Source organism: Pseudophryne corroboree, chromosome 2 (assembly GCF_028390025.1).
Source record: "Pseudophryne corroboree isolate aPseCor3 chromosome 2, aPseCor3.hap2, whole genome shotgun sequence".
NCBI lineage: Eukaryota > Metazoa > Chordata > Amphibia > Anura > Myobatrachidae > Pseudophryne > Pseudophryne corroboree.
In genome coordinates this window covers 6,989,759-7,011,285 of record NC_086445.1, presented here as the reverse complement: position 1 = coordinate 7,011,285, position 21,527 = coordinate 6,989,759, and the positions used below count along the sequence as shown (strand labels likewise).

General features: G+C 51.6%; 1 protein-coding gene across 1 annotated transcript in view; it reads right to left on the bottom strand.

Moving 5' to 3' along the window:
• Nucleotides 1-21,527, bottom strand: part of LOC134988793 (transient receptor potential cation channel subfamily M member 2-like) — a 734,670-nt gene that overhangs the window by 565,504 nt on the left and 147,639 nt on the right. Inside the window, exon 8 of the mRNA XM_063950575.1 lies at nt 8,558-8,619. Within this exon, the coding sequence (XP_063806645.1) occupies nt 8,558-8,619 (62 nt within the window). The remainder of the gene's footprint in view (nt 1-8,557; nt 8,620-21,527) is intronic.

Below are 21,527 nucleotides of genomic sequence, written 5' to 3'. Positions count from 1 at the left end.
GCCGATTTTCCAAAATGGCGCACTTTGTCCTACTCACAGGTCTTCCAACCGCTCCACAACTATCAAAAATGTTCATATCAGACATCTTCCAGTTACATGGACTTCCACAAGATATAGTTTCCAATCGAGGGCCTCAGTTTGTGGCTAACTTCTGGAGAGCACTGAGTTCAGCTCTTGGAATGGAATTAAGTTTCTCCTCTGCATACTATCCCCAAATGGATGGCCAGACTGAGAGAGTGAACCAAGACTTAGAGACTTTCCTACAACTCTTCATGTCTTCTTCTCAGGACGATTGGCTGGACTATCTTCCATTTGCTTAATTTGCTCACAATAATCTCTACCATTCCGCTACTCAGTCCACACCCTTTTATTGTAATCATGGACTTCATCCACGTGTTCCTGCTTTCCAATCTCTTCCAGCTCTCGAAGTACCTGCTGCAGAGTTAGCCTTTCAGCAATTCACTAAGATGTGGAAACACGTTCATGAGGCTCTGCTTAAAACGTCCAATAAATACAAGTTTTTTGCAGATCGGAAACGGAAGGCTGTCCCTAGTCTCAAAGTGGGTGATCAAGTATGGATTTCTACTCAAAACTTAAGACTCAAGGTCCTTTCCAAGTAATTTGCCCCCAGATTCATTGGACCATATCCTGTTGAAAAAGTACTGAATCCAGTAGCATACAAAGTGCCACCGTACTTGAAGATTCCAAATGCATTTCACATCTCCTTACTGAAGCCTCTCATACTGAACCGTTTTCCGGCTGCGCTCCCTAGACTGCTCAGGGAGAATAATTTGAAGTTCATAGGTTCCTTGACTGTCGTAAAAGATATGGTCATCTCCAATATCTTATTGATTGGAAGGGATATGGACCAGAGGAAAGGTCTTGGGTTTCTGAAGAGGACGTCCATGCTCCAAGATTAGTCCGGGCCTTTCATATCAAGAATCCGATGAAAGCACAAGGGTGTTCAGAGCCCACCCCAAAAACGGGGGGGGGGGTACTGTCAGGCTCCAGAGACTTACCTCCGGCAGGTGCTCCCGCGCGTTACCATCCCGCTGCTTGGCGCGGCTGCGGCGGCAGGGAGCTGCTGGTGGCGGGTCCTTCTGGACGGATGTGCGGCTGCCAAGGGCCGGGGTCCGGGGGTCTGGAGAGCCGGGTGCTGCGGCGGGGATCACTGCGGTAAGGTCCTCTAGTGGTGACATAGTATAATGTGTCAGAGACAGAAGCTGGCTAAAGCTGTGTGCTAATAGCTAAGTATGTCTCCTGTGCTGGGGGCAGCCATGTTGGAGACCAGAGTATTACCAATGAAGTTCCCAATCTGTGTCCAGCCAATCCTGCGTGTTCTCCCCTTACAAAAGGGGTCTGGCTCAGAGGGAGAGTGCCAGTGCTTCATGTTACCTCCTTGTGAAAGGTTCTCCAGCTCTGTGCTCCCAGGTTACTTCTGGTTCCCTGGTCCTGGTTGCTCTCATCCATCGGTTACCTAAACGCTGCTGCAGTCCTGCTGTCTAAGTCCGTTGCCACTCGTGGATGCGCTCACGGGGTTCCAGGTCATAGAGGATCTCCAAGTGCTAACGGCGGTTCCCGCAGCAGTCTTCATTTCTTCAAAGTCCAAGTTTTTCAGCCTCGTCTTTCAACCACAAACCACAGTCTTCAGTTCCTCTTTACCGGAGTTCTTCAGCTTCACTCTTCAAGTCATTTAAACATAGACTCTAATTCTTCCAGTTTCTTCTATTTCTCCAATGTTCGTGTACAGCCTGATTATTCATTAAAACTACAGTTATCTTCCTACGAAGTCCTCCTTTTCTTTACGCCCTCCGGCCAATGTTAACACTTAGTTTGGCTTCCACCCCATGAGGAGGAATTACATTCAGCCACCTCGTTTACTCTCCTCACAGGTAGCTGTCCCTTCAGCCAAAACTCGGTTGTCGGAATCCCAACTTACGCCGAGCGTGACACATATCCCCATCTGCAGCTGATGCATATGGCATATCGGCTCTGGTACATTGTCCTATAACATCATATTCTTCTGGTCGGGTGGTCTTCAGTATGCCGACTGACGGGATCCCGGTGCACAGTATACCGGCGCTGGGATCCCGACAGCCGGCATACCGGCACTTATTCTCCCTCGTGGGGGTCCACGACCCCCTTGGAGGGAGAATAAAATAGTGTGGCGCGCGTAGCGCGCCATCGTGCCCGTAGCGTGGCGAACGCAGCGAGCCCGCAAGGGGCTCATTTGCGCTCGCCACACTGTCGGTAAGCCGGTGGTCGGGCTCCCGGCACCGGTATGCTGGTCGCCGGGAGCCCGACCGCCGGCATATCGTACTGAACCCCTTCTGGTCATTGTTTGGAATTGAATGTAAAAAAAAAACAAAAAAAAACTTTTTATATATTTATTAACACTGTATTGGAGATCCGTAGTGCTGGCTCTGGTCTGCATACAGTGTCAGACTGTCGCATGAAGGGCCCACTGGGGAAATACAGTGGTAGGGATCCATGCTTAAGGGTTTGGCCAGGCCCCAGAGGGGGTGTGGCAACCACTACAGAGGTTTGGCTTACCATTAGAGAGTGCATGGGCTGGACTCCTTGATAAATATGTATATACAGATACATCTTTGCTCCATGTGCTACAAGTCGCGTTACACCTATTGCGTAATTGCCGACTGGATCGGTAGCACCGAGCATTTTTTTCTGGCGTTTTTTGCCGCTAAAATTCATCTTAGTTGCAAAGTAATGTAAAGGTGCCTATAATCTGTGCGTCGTAGCGGCTGTTTCTGCATCCAAAATGCCACGTTCCATGATTTCCAGGAAAACACTGAAGCTTAGCATTTTGGATGCACATACAGCCATTACACATGCTGCATATCGCTGTAATCAGCAGAAGCTGCTTCTGCATCATGGCCCTCATTCCGAGTTGTTCGCTCGGTATTTTTCATCGCATCGCAGTGAAAATCCGCTTAGTACGCATGCGCAATGTTCGCACTGCGACTGCGCCAAGTAACTTTACTATGATGAAAGTAATTTTACTCACGGCTTTTTCTTCGCTCCGGCGATCGTAATGTGATTGACAGGAAATGGGTGTTACTGGGCGGAAACACGGCGTTTCAGGGGCGTGTGGCTGAAAACGCTACCGTTTCCGGAAAAAACGCAGGAGTGGCCGGGGAAACGGTGGGAGTGCCTGGGCGAACGCTGGGTGTGTTTGTGACGTCAACCAGGAACGACAAGCACTGAACTGATCGCACAGGCAGAGTAAGTCTGAAGCTACTCTGAAACTGCTAAGTAGTAAGTAATCGCAATATTGCGAATACATCGGTCGCAATTTTAAGAAGCTAAGATTCACTCCCAGTAGGCGGCGGCTTAGCGTGTGTAACTCTGCTAAATTCGCCTTGCGACCGATCAACTCGGAATGAGGGCCCATATTGTCTACTTTGAGACGAAGACGCATTTTCGCTGCAAGAAAAAAAAGACGCTCAGCACTAACGAGTCCCGCTGCGACATGGTGTGACTTGAAGCGCTGTTAAGCGTGACTGTAGATAGAATGTAAGAGGACATTGAGTAACCCGTCAGTGTTTCTCACAGCTGGGGCCATGAAGTCTGTTCTGCAGTTTAGGGTCCACAGGGACCATTCACACCATGCACAGAATGGATCCTGGACCTGCACTGTCCACACACCATGCACAGAATGGATCCTGGACCTGCACTGTCCACACACCATGCACAGAATGGATCCTGGACCTGCACTGTCCACACACCATGCACAGAATGGATCCTGGACCTGCACTGTCCACACACCATGCACAGAATGGATCCTGGACCTGCACTGTCCACACACCATGCACAGAATGGATCCTGGACCTGCACTGTCCACACACCATGCACAGGGGGTCATTCCGAGTTGTTCACTCGCAAGCTGCTTTTAGCAGCTTTGCACACGCTAAGTCGCCGCCTACTGGGAGTGAATCTTAGTTTCTTAAAATTGCGAACGAAAGATTAGCAAAATTGCGAATAGACACTTCTTAGCAGTTTCTGAGTAGCTCCAGACTTACTCGGCATCTGCGATCAGTTCAGTGCTTGTCGTTCCTGGTTTGACGTCACAAACACACCCAGCGTTCGCCCAGACACTCCTCCGTTTCTCCAGCCACTCCCGCGTTTTTCCCAGAAACGGTAGCGTTTTTTCACACACACCCATAAAACGGCCAATTTACGCCCAGAAACACCCACTTCCTGTCAATCACATTACGATCACCAGAACGAAGAAAAAACCTTGTAATGCCGTGAGTAAAATACCAAACTGCATAGCAAATTTACTTGGCGCAGTCGCACTGCGGACATTGCGCATGCGCATTAGCGACTAATCGCTCCGTTGCGAGAAAAAAATACAGAGCGAACAACTCGGAATGACCCCCACAGAAAGGATCCTGGACCTGCACTGTCCACACACCATCGGGATTCATAAAACACAAGAAGCCTCATAGTGCAGCTAAGTAACAAAGGGCCTAATTCAGATGTAGGTGGGGGGTGTTCAAACTGAAATCTAATTTGCAGTGTAAAAATAAAGCAGCCAGTATTTACCCTGCACAGAAACAATATAACCCACCCAAATCTAACTCTCTCTGCACATCTGCCACACCTGCACTGCACATGTTCCATCTGCCCCACCTGCACTGCACATGTTACATCTGCCCCACATAGGCGTGCGCACAGGCACCCCCTAATATCCGGCACCCCCCGCACATCACACCTGCAATCCGATCATCGCTGTCTGTGTGCTGCTGTTGTAGCAATACTACGGCAACTACAGCAGCGCACTGATAGCGATGATCGGATAACCTGAGTCCTGCATCCAGCATTCACCCTTTCCCGCTGCGCCGCCGCCGGTCACACTCACACAGCTCCCTGTCAGCTGCACATAACCTAAGCGGCTTCTTCGTGGACGGGTGGGCTGGCCGCACAGCCCAGCCCACCCACCGTCATAATCTGATTGCCTCGCGTGTGACTTCAGCACGTCATACCGCGCGCCCTCCCTCCCTTCCTTCCTTCCTTCCTTCCTTCCCGCCCTGCTTTGTCGACTGTCCTCCGAGTCCCGGCTCCCGCCCGTGCTCATTTCTAGACAGTGGCAGTGAGTAGTGTGTGCCCTGCCGCCCTGCCATTATCGACCACTGGTCCGCTGGAGGAGAACAGTATCCTGCCTGAGCCTTCAGAATGTGAGTGAGAGACCTTTGTGTGCACCAGGGCACAGTTCAGGGCAGGCAGGGGGTGGGGGTGTATAAGAAAATAAAGGGTTATTATTATTATTATTACTACTATATATATATATATATATATATATATATAGCTTGTAGAAGGTGGCACTCCCAGGACTTACTTACAGATAATATAAATGGGTGACGAGCACCACAATAAGCTGTTAACGTTTCAGTTTTATTACAAATACTTTCGTCAGTTTTTGTAATAAAACGGAAACGGTAACAGCTTATTGTGGTCACCCATTTATATTATCTGTAAGTAAGTCCTAGGAGTGCCGCCTTCTACAAGCTGTCTTTAATTCGCTGCAAGGCGTTTTTGGGAAGGCAACTAACGGATCATCCATTGAGTGCCAGCTCTTTACACCTTATATATATATATATATATATATATATATATACACATACACTGCTCAGAAAAATAAAGGGAACACTAAAATAACACATCCTAGATCGGAATGAATGATATATTCTTATTAAATACTTTGTTCTTTACATAGTTGAATGCGCTGACAACAAAATCACACAAAAATTATCAATGGAAAACAAATTTATTAACCCATGGAGGTCTGGATTTGGAGTCACCCTCAATATTAAAGTGGAAAAACACACTACAGGCTGATCCACCTTTGATGTAATGTCCTTAAAACAAGTCACAATGAGGCTCAGTAGTGTGTGTGTGGCCTCCACGTGCCTGTATGACCTCCCTACAACGCCTGGGCATGCTCCTGATGAGGTGGCGGATGGTCTCCTGAGGGATCTCCTCCCAGACCCGGACTAAAGCATCCGCCAACTCCTGGACAGTCTGTGGTGCAACGTGGCGTTGGTGGATGGAGCGAGACATGATGTCCCACATGTGCTCAATTGGATTCAGGTCTGGGGAACGGGCGGGCCAGTCCATAGCATCAATGCCTTCGTCTTGCAGGAACTGCTGACACACTCCAGCCACATGATGTCTAGCATTGTCTTGCATTAGGAGGAACCCAGGGCCAACCGCACCAGCATATGGTCTCACAAGGGGCCTGAGGATCTCATCTCGGTACCTAATGGCAGTCAGGCTACCTCTAGCGAGCACATGGAGGGCTGTGCGGCCCCCCAAAGAAATGCCACCCCACACCATTACTGACTCACTGCCAAACCGGTCATGCTGGAGGATGTTGCAGGCAGCAGAACGTTCTCCTTGGCGTCTCCAGACTCTGTCACGTCTGTCACATGTGCTCAGTGAGAACCTGCTTTCATCTGTGAAGAGCACAGGGCGCCAGTAGCGAATTTGCCAATCTTGGTGTTCTCTGGTAAATGCCAAACTTCCTGCACGGTGTTGGGCTGTAAGCACAACCCCCACCTGTGAACGTCGGGCCCTCATACCACCCTCATGAAGTCTGTTTCTGATCGTTTGAGTAGACACATGCACATTTGTATCTTGCTGGAGGTCATTTTGCAGGGCTCTGGCAGTGCTCCTCCTGTTCCTCCTTGCACAAAGGCGGAGGTAGCGGTCCTGCTGCTGGGTTGTTGCCCTCCTACGGCCTCCTCCACGTCTCCTGATGTACTGGCCTGTCTCCTGGTAGGGCCTCCATGCTATGGACACTACGCTGACAGACACAGCAAACCTTCTTGCCACAGCTCGCTGGATGAGCTGCACTACCTGAGCCACTTGTGTGGGTTGTAGGGAGGTCATACAGGCACGTGGAGGCCACACACACTACTGAGCCTCATTTTGACTTGTTTTAAGGACATTACATCAAAGTTGGATCAGCCTGTAGTGTGTTTTTCCACTTTAATTTTGAGGGTGACTCCAAATCCAGACCTCCATGGGTTAATAAATTTGATCTCCATTAATAATATTTGTGTGATTTTGTTGTCAGCACATTCAACTATGTAAAGAACAAAGTATTTAATAACAATATTTCATTCATTCAGATCTAGGATGTGTTATTTTAGTGTTCCCTTTATTTTTTTGAGCAGTGTATATATATATATAATCTATCCTTACAGCAGCAGCCGGCACTCCCATAAAAGCACAACTTGCTCAGGTGCTCAGAAAGATAGATATATAAAGGTCCATAAATAACTGGCACTCAGAGACAGCAAAATGATTAAAAAGCAATATGTAATATCCATGTCAAGAAAATATGGTGCTAGGCACGCCCAGTGGGCGGGGCTAGGCACACCCAGTGGGTGGGGCTAGGCACACCATTCCAGTCGTGCACCCCCTAATAAAATGTGCTGCGCACGCCTATGCTGCCCCACCTGCACTGCACATGTTACATCTGCCCCCACCTGCACTGCACATGTTACATCTGCCCCCACCTGCAGTGCACATGTTACATCGGGTGGTATTCATGTGACCGCCGGTCAGCTGACCGACAGTCACATGACCTCCTCCACCAGCCCGACGGCTCACTATCCCGACGGTTGGCATGCCGACCAACAGGGACTATTTCCACTCGTGGGTGTCCACGACACCCATAGAGTGGGAATAGAACCCGTGGCGACCGCAGGTCGCCACCGAGCCCGCAAGGGGCTTGCTGCACTCGCCCCTCCCCGCCGGGACCCCGGCGTCGGTATGCTGCCGGGATCCCGGCGTCGGTAAGCTGACCGGCGGTCTCCTGACCACCGGACAGCAGTACTACACCCAGTACATCTGCCCCACCTGCAGTGCACATGTTACATCTGCCCCACCTACAGTGCACATGTTAGCACATGTTACATCTGCCACACCTGCAGTGCACATGTTACATCTGCCACACCTGCAGTGCACACGTCACATCTGCCACACCTGCAGTGCACACGTCACATCTGCCACACCTGCAGTGCACACGTCACATCTGCCACACCTGCAGTGCACACGTCACATCTGCCACACCTGCAGTGCACACGTCACATCTGCCACACCTGCAGTGCACACGTTACATCTGCCACACCTGCAGTGCACACGTTACATCTGCCACACCTGCACTGCACACGTTACATCTGCCCCACCTGCAGTGCACACGTTACATCTGCCCCACCTGCAGTGCACACGTTACATCTGCCACACCTGCAGTGCACATGTTACATCTGACCCACCTGCAGTGCACATGTTACATCTGCCACACCTGCAGTGCACATGGTTTTGCCCATTATCTAACACGCTTAGTGATGTGATCAGTTTGCACAGCTCAGCTACACGTGGGATCACACGCCTGCACAGCGATTCCCCCTCCTCCTGTAGGTGGCGATTATCTGATCGCAGGGCTGCAAATATTGCTGCATAGCGATCAGATCTGAATTCCCCCCATAGATACAATGTCAAGGACACACAAGGTTCTAGTGATACTCACGTCAAGGGTTCCGGGGCCCCCCTCCAGCACCACACACACAATAGGGATCTTTATGGCAGTCCCTGAAACACATAATAACATGACTGGTATCACTCACACGCTGTATATCATTGTCAGGAATAATGGATTACTCTAAAGATTACAATATTTATTATATACCATTACACTATCTATTATATACCATTACACTATCTATTATATACCATTACACTATCTATTATACACTGCTCAAAATAATAAAGGGAACACTTAAACAACACAATGTAACTCCAAGTCAATCACACTTCTGTGAAATCACACTGTCCACTTAGGAAGCAACACTGATTGACAATCAATGTCACATGCTGTTGTGCAAATGGAATAGACAACAGGTGGAAATTATATGCAATTAGCAAGACACCCCCAATAAAGGAGTTGTCCTGCAGGTGGTGACCACAGACCACTTTCTCAGCTCCTATGCTTTCTGGCTGATGTTTTGGTCACTTTTGAAAGCTGGCGGTGCTTTCACTCTAGTGGTAGCATGAGACGGAGTTTACAATCCACACAAGTGGCTCAGGTAGTGCAGCTCATCCAGGATGGCACATCAATGCGAGCTGTGGCAAGAAGGTTTGCTGTGTCTGTCAGCGTAGTGTCCAGAGCATGGAGGCGCTACCAGGAGACAGGCCAGTACATCAGGAGACGTGGAGGAGGCGTAGGAGGGCAACAACCCAGCAGCAGGACCGCTACCTCCGCCTTTGTGCAAGGAGGAACAGGAGGAGCACTGCCAGAGCCCTGCAAAATGACCTCCAGCAAGCCACAAATGTGCATGTGTCTACTCAAACGATCAGAAACAGACTCCATGAGGGTGGTATGAGGGCCCGACATCCACAGGTGGGGGTTGTGCTTACAGCCCAACACCGTGCAGGACGTTTGGCATTTGCCAGAGAACACCAAGATTGGCAAATTCGCCACTGGCGCCCTGTGCTCTTCACAGATGAAAGCAGGTTCTCACTGAGCACATGTGACAGACGTGACAGAGTCTGGAGACGCCAAGGAGAACGTTCTGCTGCCTGCAACATCCTCCAGCATGACCGGTTTGGCAGTGGGTCAGTAATGGTGTGGGGTGGCATTTCTTTGGGGGTGCCACACAGCCCTCCATGTGTTCACCAGATGGTAGCCTGACTGCCATTAGGTACCGAGATGAGATCCTCAGGCCCCTTGTGAGACCATATGCTGGTGCGGTTGGCCCTGGGTTCCTCCTAATGCAAGACAATGCTAGACCTCATGTGGCTGGAGTGTGTCAGCAGTTCCTGCAAGACGAAGGAATTGATGCTATGGACTGGCCCGCCCGTTCCCCAGACCTGAATTCAGTTGAGCACATGTGGGACATCATGTCTCGCTCCATCCACCAACGCCACGTTGCACAACAGACTGTCCAGGAGTTGGCGGATGCTTTAGTCCAGGTCTGGGAGGAGATCCGTCAGGAGACCATCCGCCACCTCATCAGGAGCATGCCCAGGCGTTGTAGGGAGGTCATACAGACACGTGGAGGCCACACACACAACTGAGCCTCATTTTGACTTGTTTTAAGGACATTACATCAAAGTTGGATCAGCCTGTAGTGTGTTTTTCCACTTTAATTTTGAGGGTGACTCTAAATCCAGACCTCCATGGGTTAATAAATTTGATTTCCATTGATAATTTTTGTGTGATTTTGTTGTCAGCACATTCAACTATGTAAAGGACAAAGTATTTAATAATACTCCTGGACAGTCTGTGGTGCAACGTGGCATTGGTGGATGGAGCGAGACATGATGTCCCAGATGTGCTCAATTGGATTCAGGTCTGGGAAACGGGCGGGCCAGTCCATAGCATCAATGCCTTCGTCTTGCAGGAACTGCTGACACACTCCAGCCGCATGAGGTCTAGCATTGTCTTGCATTAGGAGGAACCCAGGGCCAACCGCACCAGCATATGGTCTCACAAGGGGCCTGAGGATCTCATCTCGGTACCTAATGGCAGTCAGGCTACCTCTGGTGAGCACATGGAGGGCTGTGCGGCCCCCCCAAAGAAATGCCACCCCACACCATTACTGACCCACTGCCAAACCGGTCATGCTGGAGGATGTTGCAGGCAGCAGAACGTTCTCCTTGGCGTCTCCAGACTCTGTCATGTCTGTCACATGTGCTCAGTGAGAACCTGCTTTCATCTGTGAAGAGCACAGGGTGCCAGTGGCGAATTAGCCAATCTTGGTGTTCTCTGGCAAATGCCAAACGTCCTGCATGGTGTTGGGCTGTAAGCACAACCCCCACCTGTGGACGTCGGGCCCTCATACCACCCTCATGGAGTCTGTTTCTGATCGTTTGAGTAGACACATGCACATTTGTGGCTTGCTGGAGGTCATTTTGCAGTGCTCTGGCAGTGCTCCTCCTGTTCCTCCTTACACAAAGGCGGAGGTAGCGGTCCTGCTGCTGGGTTGTTGCCCTCATACGGCCTCCTCCTCGTCTCCTGATGTACTGGCCTGTCTCCTGGTAGCGCCTCCATGCTCTGGACACCACGCTGACAGACACAGCAAAGCTTCTTGCCACAGCTCACATTGATGTGCCATCCTGGATGAGCTGCACTACCTGAGCCCCTTGTGTGGGTTGTAGACTCCGTCTCATGCTACCACTAGAGTGAAAGCACCGCCAGCTTTCAAAAGTGACCAAAACATCAGCCAGAAAGCATAGGAGCTGAGAAGTGGTCTGTGGTCACCACCTGCAGAACAACTCCTTTATTGGGGGTGTCTTGCTAATTGCCTATAATTCCCACCTGTTGTCTATTCCATTTGCATGTGAAATTGATTGTCAATCAGTGTTGCTTCCTAAGTGGACAGTTTGATTTCACAGAAGTGTGTTTGACTTGGAGTTATGTTGTGTTGTTTAAGTGTTCCCTTTATTTTTTTGAGCAGTGTATAAAGACACTAGGCCATACTGAGTCATGCCAAAGCTTGGCGTGACTAGAAGGGCTGTTTAGCATGGCTGAAGTACGGATGTAGGAGGACACATCTCTACGTACCGGTATATACTGCAATTTACAAGAAAAAAGTGGATTGTAATACAGTAGCTTTTAGAATGACTCTAGCTGCCATAATAAAATGTGGATTAGAAATATTTCTAAGGGCCGATATTTACACCTTCCAGACAATATTTCTAGGAAAATAAATTTTCAGGAACAATTGGAAGGAACTTGACATCGGATCTTTCATTTGCTAACTACATCGCAATAAAAGAGATATATATTTTTTAACCATTTAATAATTTAGATTGGTTTTATTAATATAACTGTAACTTCTATTATGCTTATAGTAATTGTGGATTATATACATTATTAATACACTATGTATGGGAAGCAGTCATGATCCCGGTTGTCGGGTATCGGCAGCCAGAATACCAACAGCCGGGAGCCCGAATGAGGAGGGACCGCGGCGCACCACAGGTAAGCTGCATGGAGGGGGTGGGTTAGGTTTAGGCTGCGAGGGGGAGGGTTAGGATTAGGTTATGTCCCCGGGGGTTAGGGTTAGGCAGCAGGGTAGGGGGGTTAGGGTTAGGCTGCGGTCACACGGGATTAGGTTTAGACACCTCCAGGGGGTGGTTAGGCACCAAGTGGGGGAGGTTAGGGTTAGGCTGCGGGTAGGGAAGGTTAGGGTTAGGGGGCTGAGGATAATGGAGAACACCCCTTACTCCCCCCTATTGGCTTCTTCCACATCGGGATCTCATACTGATCCCCTATGTATGTTGTCGCTGGTGGGTCCCGATCCTGACTGGTACAGTGGTTTAGCCAGCTGAGCCATAGTATAATATTGGATAGAATGCGCCTTTTGCTTGTCTCCTTGATCCCAGTCCCTAGCACCTCTCCTACTCCCACCCTCTTCTCCTCTACTCCCACCCTCTTCTCTTCTACTCCCACCCTCTTCTCTTCTACTCCCACCCTCTTCTCTTCTACTCCCACCCTCTTCTCTTCTGCTCCCACCCTCTTCTCCTCTACTCCCACCCTCTTCTCCTCTACTCCCACCCTCTTCTCCTCTACTCCCACCCTCTTCTCTTCTGCTCCCACACTCTTCTCCTCTACTCCCACCCTCTTCTCCTCTACTCCCACCCTCTTCTACTCTACTCCCACCCTCTTCTCTTCTACTCACACCCTCTTCTCTTCAACTCCCACCCTCTTCTCTTCTACTCCCACCCTCTTCTCTTCTACTCCCACCCTCTTCTCTTCTACTCCCACCCTCTTCTCTTCTACTCCCACCCTCTTCTCTTCAACTCCCACCCTCTTCTCTTCAACTCCCACCCTCTTCTCTTCAACTCTTCTCTTCAACTCCCACCCTCTTCTCTTCTACTCCCACCCTCTTCTCTTCTACTCCCACCCTCTTCTCCTCTACTCCCACCCTCTTCTCTTCTACTCCCACCCTCTTCTCTTCTACTCCCACCCTCTTCTCCTCTACTCCCACCCTCTTCTCTTCTCCTCCCACCCTCTTCTCCTCTTCTCCCACCCTCTTCTCCTCTACCCCCACCCTCTTCTACGCTGCTCCCACCCTCTTCTTCGCTGCTCCCACTTTCTTCTCCTCTACTCCCACCCTCTTCTCTTCTACTCCCACCCTCTTCTCCGCTGCTCCCACCCTCTTCTTCTCTACTCCCACCCTCTTCTCCTCTACTCCCACCCTCTTCTCCTCTACTCCCACCCTCATCTCTTCTACTCCCACCCTCTTCTCTTCTACTCCCACCCTCTTCTCCCACCCTTTTCTCTTCTGCTCCCACCCTCTTCTCCTCTACTCCCACCCTTTTCTTTTCTGCTGCCACCCTCTTCTCCTCTTCTCCCACCCTCCTCTCTTCTGCTCCCACCATCTTTTATTCTACTCCCACCCTCTTCTCCTCTACTCCCACCCTCTTCTCTTCTACTCCCACCCTCTTCTCTTCTACTCCCACCCTCTTCTCTTCTGCTCACATCCTCTTCTCCTCTACTCCCACCCTCTTCTCCCACCCTTTTCTCTTCTGCTCCCACCCTCTTCTCCTCTACTCCCACCCTCCTCTCTTCTGCTCCCACCCTCTTTTCTTCTACTCCCATCCTCTTTTCCTCTACCCCCACCCTCTTCTCCTCTACTCCCACCCTCTTCTCTTCTGCTCCCACCCTCTTCTCTTCTGCTCCCACCCTCTTCTCTTCTGCTCCCACCCTCTTCTCCCACCCTTTTCTCTTCTGCTCCCACCCTCTTCTCCTCTACTCCCACCCTTTTCTTTTCTGCTCCCACCCTCTTTTCTTCTACTCCCACCCTCTTCTCCTCTACTCCCACCCTCTTCTCTTCTACTCCCACCCTCTTCTCTTCTGCTCCCACCCTCTTCTCTTCTGCTCCCACCCTCTTCTCTTCTGCTCCCACCCTCTTCTCCTCTACTCCCACCCTCTACTCCCACCCTCTTCTCCCACCCTCTTCTCTTCTCCTCCCACCCTCTTCTCCTCTACTACCACCCTCTTCTCCTCTACTCCCACCCTCTTCTCCTCTACTCCCACCCTCTTCTCTTCAACTCCCACCCTCTTCTACGCTGCTCCCACCCTCTTCTTCGCTGCTCCCACTTTCTTCTCCTCTACTCCCACCCTCTTTTCTTCTACTCCCACCCTCTTCTCCGCTGCTCCCACCCTCTTCTTCTCTACTCCCACCCTCTTCTCCTCTACTCCCACCCTCATCTCTTCTACTTCCACCCTCTTCTCTTCTACTCCCACCCTCTTCTCTTCTACTCCCACCCTCTTCTCCCACCCTTTTCTCTTCTGCTTCCACCCTCTTCTCCTCTACTCCCACCTTTTGTTTTCTGCTCCCACCCTCTTCTCCTCTACTCCCACCCTCCTCTCTTCTGCTCCCACCCTCTTTTATTCTACTCCCACCCTCTTATCCTATACTCCCACCCTCTTCTCCTCTACTCCCACCCTCTTCTCCCACCCTTTTCTCTTCTGCTCCCACCCTCTTCTCCTCTACTCCCACCCTTTTCTTTTCTGCTCCCACCCTCTTCTCCTCTACTCCCACCCTCCTCTCTTCTGCTCCCACCCTCTTTTATTCTACTCCCACCCTCTTCTCCTCTACTCCCACCCTCTTCTCTTCTACTCCCACCCTCTTCTCCTCTACTCCCATCCTCTTCTCCCACCCTTTTCTCTTCTGCTCCCACCCTCTTCTCCTCTACTCCCACCCTTTTCTTTTCTGCTCCCACCCTCTTCTCCTCTACTCCCACCCTCCTCTCTTCTGCTCCCACCCTCTTTTATTCTACTCCCACCCTCTTCTCTTCTACTCCCACCCTCTTCTCCTCTACTCCCACCCTTTTCTTTTCTGCTCCCACCCTCTTCTCCTCTACTCCCACCCTCCTATCTTCTGCTCCCACCCTCTTTTTTTCTACTCCCACCCTCTTTTCCTCTACTCCCACCCTCTTCTCTTCTACTCCCATACTCCCACCCTCTTCTCTTCTACTCCCACCCTCTTCTCTTCTACTCCCACCCTCTTCTCTTCTACTCCCACCGTCTTCTCTTCTGCTCCCACCCTCTTCTCTTCTGCTCCAACCCTCTTCTCCTCTACTCCCACCCTCTTCTCCTCTACTCCCACCCTCTTCTCCTCTACTCCCACCCTCTTCTCTTCTGCTCCCACCCTCTTCTCCTCTACTCCCACCCTCTTCTCTTCTACTCCCACCCTCTTCTCTTCTACTCCCACCCTCTTCTACTCTACTTCCACCCTCTTCTCTTCTACTCCCACCCTCTTCTCTTCAACTCCCACCCTCTTCTCTTCAACTCCCACCCTCTTCTCCTCTTCTCCCACCCTCTTCTCTTCTCCTCCCACCCTCTTCTCCTCTACTACCACCCTTTTCTCCTCTACTCCCACCCTCTTCTCCTCTACTCCCACCCTCTTCTCCTCTACTCCCACCCTCTTCTACGCTGCTCCCACCCTCTTCTTCGCTGCTCCCACTTTCTTCTCCTCTACTCCCACCTTCTTCTCGTCTACTCCCACCCTCTTCTCCGCTGCTCCCACCCTCTTCTTCTCTACTCCCACCCTCTTCTCCTCTACTCCCACCCTCTTCTCCTCTACTCCCACCCTCATCTCTTCTACTCCCACCCTCTTCTCTTCTACTCCCACCCTCTTCTCCTCTTCTCCCACCCTCTTCTCCTCTTCTCCCACCCTCCTCTCCCACCCTTTTCTCTTCTGCTCCCACCCTCTTCTCCTCTACTCCCACCCTTTTCTTTTCTGCTCCCACCCTCTTCTCCTCTACTCCCACCCTCCTCTCTTCTGCTCCCACCATCTTTTATTCTACTCCCACCCTCTTCTCCTCTACTCCCACCCTCTTCTCTTCTACTCCCACCCTCTTCTCTTCTAATCCCACCCTCTTCTCTTCTGCTCCCACCCTCTTCTCTTCTGCTCCCACCCTCTTCTCCTCTACTCCCACCCTCTTCTCCCACCCTTTTCTTTTCTGCTCCCACCCTCTTCTCCTCTACTCCCACCCTCCTCTCTTCTGCTCCCACCATCTTTTATTCTACTCCCACCCTCTTCTCCTCTACTCCCACCCTCTTCTCTTCTGCTCCCACCCTCTTCTCCTCTACTCCCACCCTCCTCTCTTCTGCTCCCACCCTCTTTTCTTCTACTCCCACCCTCTTTTCCTCTACTCCCACCCTCTTCTCTTCTACTCCCACCCTCTTCTCTTCTGCTCCCACCCTCTTCTCCTCTACTCCCACCCTCTTCTCCCACCCTTTTCTCTTCTGCTCCCACCCTCTTCTCCTCTACTCCCACCCTTTTCTTTTCTGCTCCCACCCTCTTTTCTTCTACTCCCACCCTCTTCTCCTCTACTCCCACCCTTTTCTCTTCTACTCCCACCCTCTTCTCTTCTGCTCCCACCCTCTTCTCCTCTACTCCCACCCTCTTCTCCCACCCTCTTCTCTTCTCCTCCCACCCTTTTCTCCTCTACTACAACCCTCTTCTCCTCTACTACCACCCTCTTCTCCTCTACTCCCACCCTCTTCTCCTCTACTCCCACCCTCTTCTCTTCAACTCCCACCCTCTTCTACGCTGCTCCAACCCTCTTCTTCGTTGCTCCCACTTTCTTCTCCTCTACTCCCACCCTCTTCTCTTCTACTCCCACCTCTTCTCCGCTGCTCCCACCCTCTTCTTCTCTACTCCCACCCTCTTTTCTTCTACTCCCACCCTCTTCTCTTCTACTCCCACCCTCTTCTCTTCTACTCCCACCCTCTTCTCCTCTACTCCCACCCTCTTCTCCCACCCTTTTCTCTTCTGCTCCCACCCTCTTCTCCTCTAATCCCACCCTTGTCTTTTCTGCTCCCACCCTCTTCTCCTCTACTCCCACCCTCCTCTCTTCTGCTCCCACCCTCTTCTCCTCTACTCCCACCCTCTTCTCCTCTACTCCCACCCTCTTCTCCCACCCTTTTCTCTTCTGCTCCCACCCTCTTCTCCTCTACTCCCACCCTCCTCTCTTCTGCTCCCACCCTCTTTTATTCTACTCCCATCCTCTTCTCCTCTACTCCCACCCTCTTCTCTTCTACTCCCACCCTCTTCTCTTCTACTCCCACCCTCTTCTCCCACCCTTTCTCTTCTGCTCCCACCCTCTTCTCCTCTACTCCCACCCTTTTCTTTTCTGCTCCCACCCTCTTCTCCTCTACTCCCACCCTCCTCTCTTCTGCTCCCACCCTCTTTTATTCTACTCCCACCCTCTTCTCTTCTACTCCCACCCTCTTCTCCTCTACTCCCACCTCTTCTCCCACCCTTTTCTCTTCTGCTCCCACCCTCTTCGCCTCTACTCCCACCCTTTTCTTTTCTGCTCCCACCCTCTTCTCCTCTACTCCCACCCTCCTCTCTTCTGCTCCCACCATCTTTTATTCTACTCCCACCCTCTTCTCCTCTACTCCCACCCTCTTCTCTTCTACTTCCACCCTCTTCTCTTCTGCTCCCACCCTCTTCTCCTCTACTCCCACCCTCTACTCCCACCCTTTTCTCTTCTGCTCCCACCCTCTTCTCCTATACTCCCACCCTCCTCTCTTCTGCTCCCACCCTCTTTTCTTCTACTCCCACCCTCTTTTCCTCTACTCCCACCCTCTTCTCTTCTACTCCCACCCTCTTCTCTTCTACTACCACCCTCTTCTCCTCTACTCCCACCCTCTTCTCCCACCCTTTTCTCTTCTGCTCCCACCCTCTTCTCCTCTACTCCCACCCTTTTCTTTTCTGCTCCCACCCTCTTTTCTTCTACTTCCACCCTCTTCTCTTCTACTCCCTCCCTCTTCTCTTCTACTCCCACCCTCTTCTCCTCTACTCCCACCCTCTTCTCCCACCCTTTTCTCTTCTGCTCCCACCCTCTTCTCCTCTACTCCCACCCTTTTCTCCCACCCTTTACTCTTCTGCTCCCACCCTCTTCTCCTCTACTCCCACACTTTTCTTTTCTGCTCCCACCCTCTTTTCTTCTACTCCCACCCTCTTCTCCTCTACTCCCACCCTCCTCTCCTCTACTCCCACCCTCTTTTCTTCTGCTCCCACTGCTCCCACCCTCTTCTCTTCTGCTCCCACCCTCTTCTCTTCTGCTCCCACCGTCTTTTCTTCTACTCCCACCCTCTTTTCTTCTACTCCCACCCTCTTCTCCTCTACTTCCACCCTCTTCTCTTCTACTCCCACCCTCTTCTCTTCTACTCCCACCCTCTTCTCCCACCCTTTTCTCTTCTGCTCCCACCCTCTTCTCCTCTACTCCCACCCTTTTCTTTTTTGCTCCCACCCTCTTCTCCTCTACTCCCACCCTCCTCTCTTCTGCTCCCACCCTCTTTTATTCTACTTTCACCCTCTTCTCTTCTACTCCCACCCTCTTCTCCTCTACTCCCACCCTCTTCTCCCACCCTTTTCTCTTCTGCTCCCACCTTCTTCTCCTCTACTCCCACCCTTTTCTTTTCTGCTCCCACCCTCTTCTCCTCTACTCCCACCCTCCTCTCTTCTGCTCCCACCCTCTTTTATTCTACTCCCACCCTCTTCTCCTCTACTCCCACCCTCTTCTCTTCTACTCCCACCCTCTTCTCTTCTGCTCCCACCCTCTTCTCCTCTACTACCACCCTCTTCTCCCACCCTTTTCTCTTCTGCTCCCACCCTCTTCTCCTCTACTCCCACCCTCCTCTCTTCTGCTTCCACCCTCTTTTCTTCTACTCCCACCCTCTTTTCCTCTACTCCCACCCTCTTCTCTTCTACTCCCACCCTCTTCTCTTCTACTCCCACCCTCTTCTCCTCTACTCCCACCCTCTTCTCCCACCCTTTTCTCTTCTGCTCCCACCCTCTTCTCCTCTACTCCCACCCTTTTCTTTTCTGCTCCCACCCTCTTTTCTTCTACTCCCACCCTCTTCTCCTCTACTCCCATCCTCTTCTCCCACCCTTTTCTCTTCTGCTCCCACCCTCTTCTCCTCTACTCCCACCCTTTTCTTTTCTGCTCCCACCCTCTTCTCCTCTACTCCCACCCTCCTCTCTTCTGCTCCCACCCTCTTTTATTCTACTCCCACCCTCTTCTCTTCTACTCCCACCCTCTTCTCCTCTACTCCCACCCTTTTCTTTTCTGCTCCCACCCTCTTCTCCTCTACTCCCACCCTCCTATCTTCTGCTCCCACCCTCTTTTTTTCTACTCCCACCCTCTTTTCCTCTACTCCCACCCTCTTCTCTTCTACTCCCATACTCCCACCCTCTTCTCTTCTACTCCCACCCTCTTCTCTTCTACTCCCACCCTCTTCTCTTCTACTCCCACCGTCTTCTCTTCTGCTCCCACCCTCTTCTCTTCTGCTCCAACCCTCTTCTCCTCTACTCCCACCCTCTTCTCCTCTACTCCCACCCTCTTCTCCTCTACTCCCACCCTCTTCTCTTCTGCTCCCACCCTCTTCTCCTCTACTCCCACCCTCTTCTCTTCTACTCCCACCCTCTTCTCTTCTACTCCCACCCTCTTCTACTCTACTTCCACCCTCTTCTCTTCTACTCCCACCCTCTTCTCTTCAACTCCCACCCTCTTCTCTTCAACTCCCACCCTCTTCTCCTCTTCTCCCACCCTCTTCTCTTCTCCTCCCACCCTCTTCTCCTCTACTACCACCCTCTTCTCCTCTACTCCCACCCTCTTCTCCTCTACTCCCACCCTCTTCTCCTCTACTCCCACCCTCTTCTCTTCAACTCCCACCCTCTTCTACGCTGCTCCCACCCTCTTCTTCGCTGCTCCCACTTTCTTCTCCTCTACTCCCACCTTCTTCTCGTCTACTCCCACCCTCTTCTCCGCTGCTCCCACCCTCTTCTTCTCTACTCCCACCCTCTTCTCCTCTACTCCCACCCTCTTCTCCTCTACTCCCACCCTCATCTCTTCTACTCCCACCCTCTTCTCTTCTACTCCCACCCTCTTCTCCTCTTCTCCCACCCTCTTCTCCTCTTCTCCCACCCTCCTCTCCCACCCTTTTCTCTTCTGCTCCCACCCTCTTCTCCTCTACTCCCACCCTTTTCTTTTCTGCTCCCACCCTCTTCTCCTCTACTCCCACCCTCCTCTCTTCTGCTCCCACCATCTTTTATTCTACTCCCACCCTCTTCTCCTCTACTCCCACCCTCTTCTCTTCTACTCCCACCCTCTTCTCTTCTAATCCCACCCTCTTCTCTTCTGCTCCCACCCTCTTCTCTTCTGCTCCCACCCTCTTCTCCTCTACTCCCACCCTTTTCTTTTCTGCTCCCACCCTCTTCTCCTCTACTCCCACCCTCCTCTCTTCTGCTCCCACCATCTTTTATTCTACTCCCACCCTCTTCTCCTCTACTCCCACCCTCTTCTCTTCTGCTCCCACCCTCTTCTCCTCTACTCCCACCCTCCTCTCTTCTGCTCCCACCCTCTTTTCTTCTACTCCCACCCTCTTTTCCTCTACTCCCACCCTCTTCTCTTCTACTCCCACCCTCTTCTCTTCTGCTCCCACCCTCTTCTCCTCTACTCCCACCCTCTTCTCCCACCCTTTTCTCTTCTGCTCCCACCCTCTTCTCCTCTACTCCCACCCTTTTCTTTTCTGCTCCCACCCTCTTTTCTTCTACTCCCACCCTCTTCTCCTCTACTCCCACCCTTTTCTCTTCTACTCCCACCCTCTTCTCTTCTGCTCCCACCCTCTTCTCCTCTACTCCCACCCTCTTCTCCCACCCTCTTCTCTTCTCCTCCCACCCTCTTCTCCTCTACTACAACCCTCTTCTCCTCTACTACCACCCTCTTCTCCTCTACTCCCACCCTCTTCTCCTCTACTCCCACCCTCTTCTCTTCAACTCCCACCCTCTTCTACGCTGCTCCAACCCTCTTCTTCGTTGCTCCCACTTTCTTCTCCTCTACTCCCACCCTCTTCTCTTCTACTCCCACCTCTTCTCCACTGCTCCCACCCTCTTCTTCTCTACTCCCACCCTCTTTTCTTCTACTCCCACCCTCTTCTCTTCTACTCCCACCCTCTTCTCTTCTACTCCCACCCTCTTCTCCTCTACTCCCACCCTCTTCTCCCACCCTTTTCTCTTCTGCTCCCACCCTCTTCTCCTCTAATCCCACCCTTGTCTTTTCTGCTCCCACCCTCTTCTCCTCTACTCCCACCCTCCTCTCTTCTGCTCCCACCCTCTTCTCCTCTACTCCCACCCTCTTCTCCTCTACTCCCACCCTCTTCTCCCACCCTTTTCTCTTCTGCTCCCACCCTCTTCTCCTCTACTCCCACCCTTTTCTTTTCTGCTCCCACCCTCTTCTCCTCTACTCCCACCCTCCTCTCTTCTGCTCCCACCCTCTTTTATTCTACTCCCATCCTCTTCTCCTCTACTCCCACCCTCTTCTCTTCTACTCCCACCCTCTTCTCTTCTACTCCCACCCTCTTCTCTTCTACTCCCACCCTCTTCTCCCACCCTTTTCTCTTCTGCTCCCACCCTCTTCTCCTCTACTCCCACCCTTTTCTTTTCTGCTCCCACCCTCTTCTCCTCTACTCC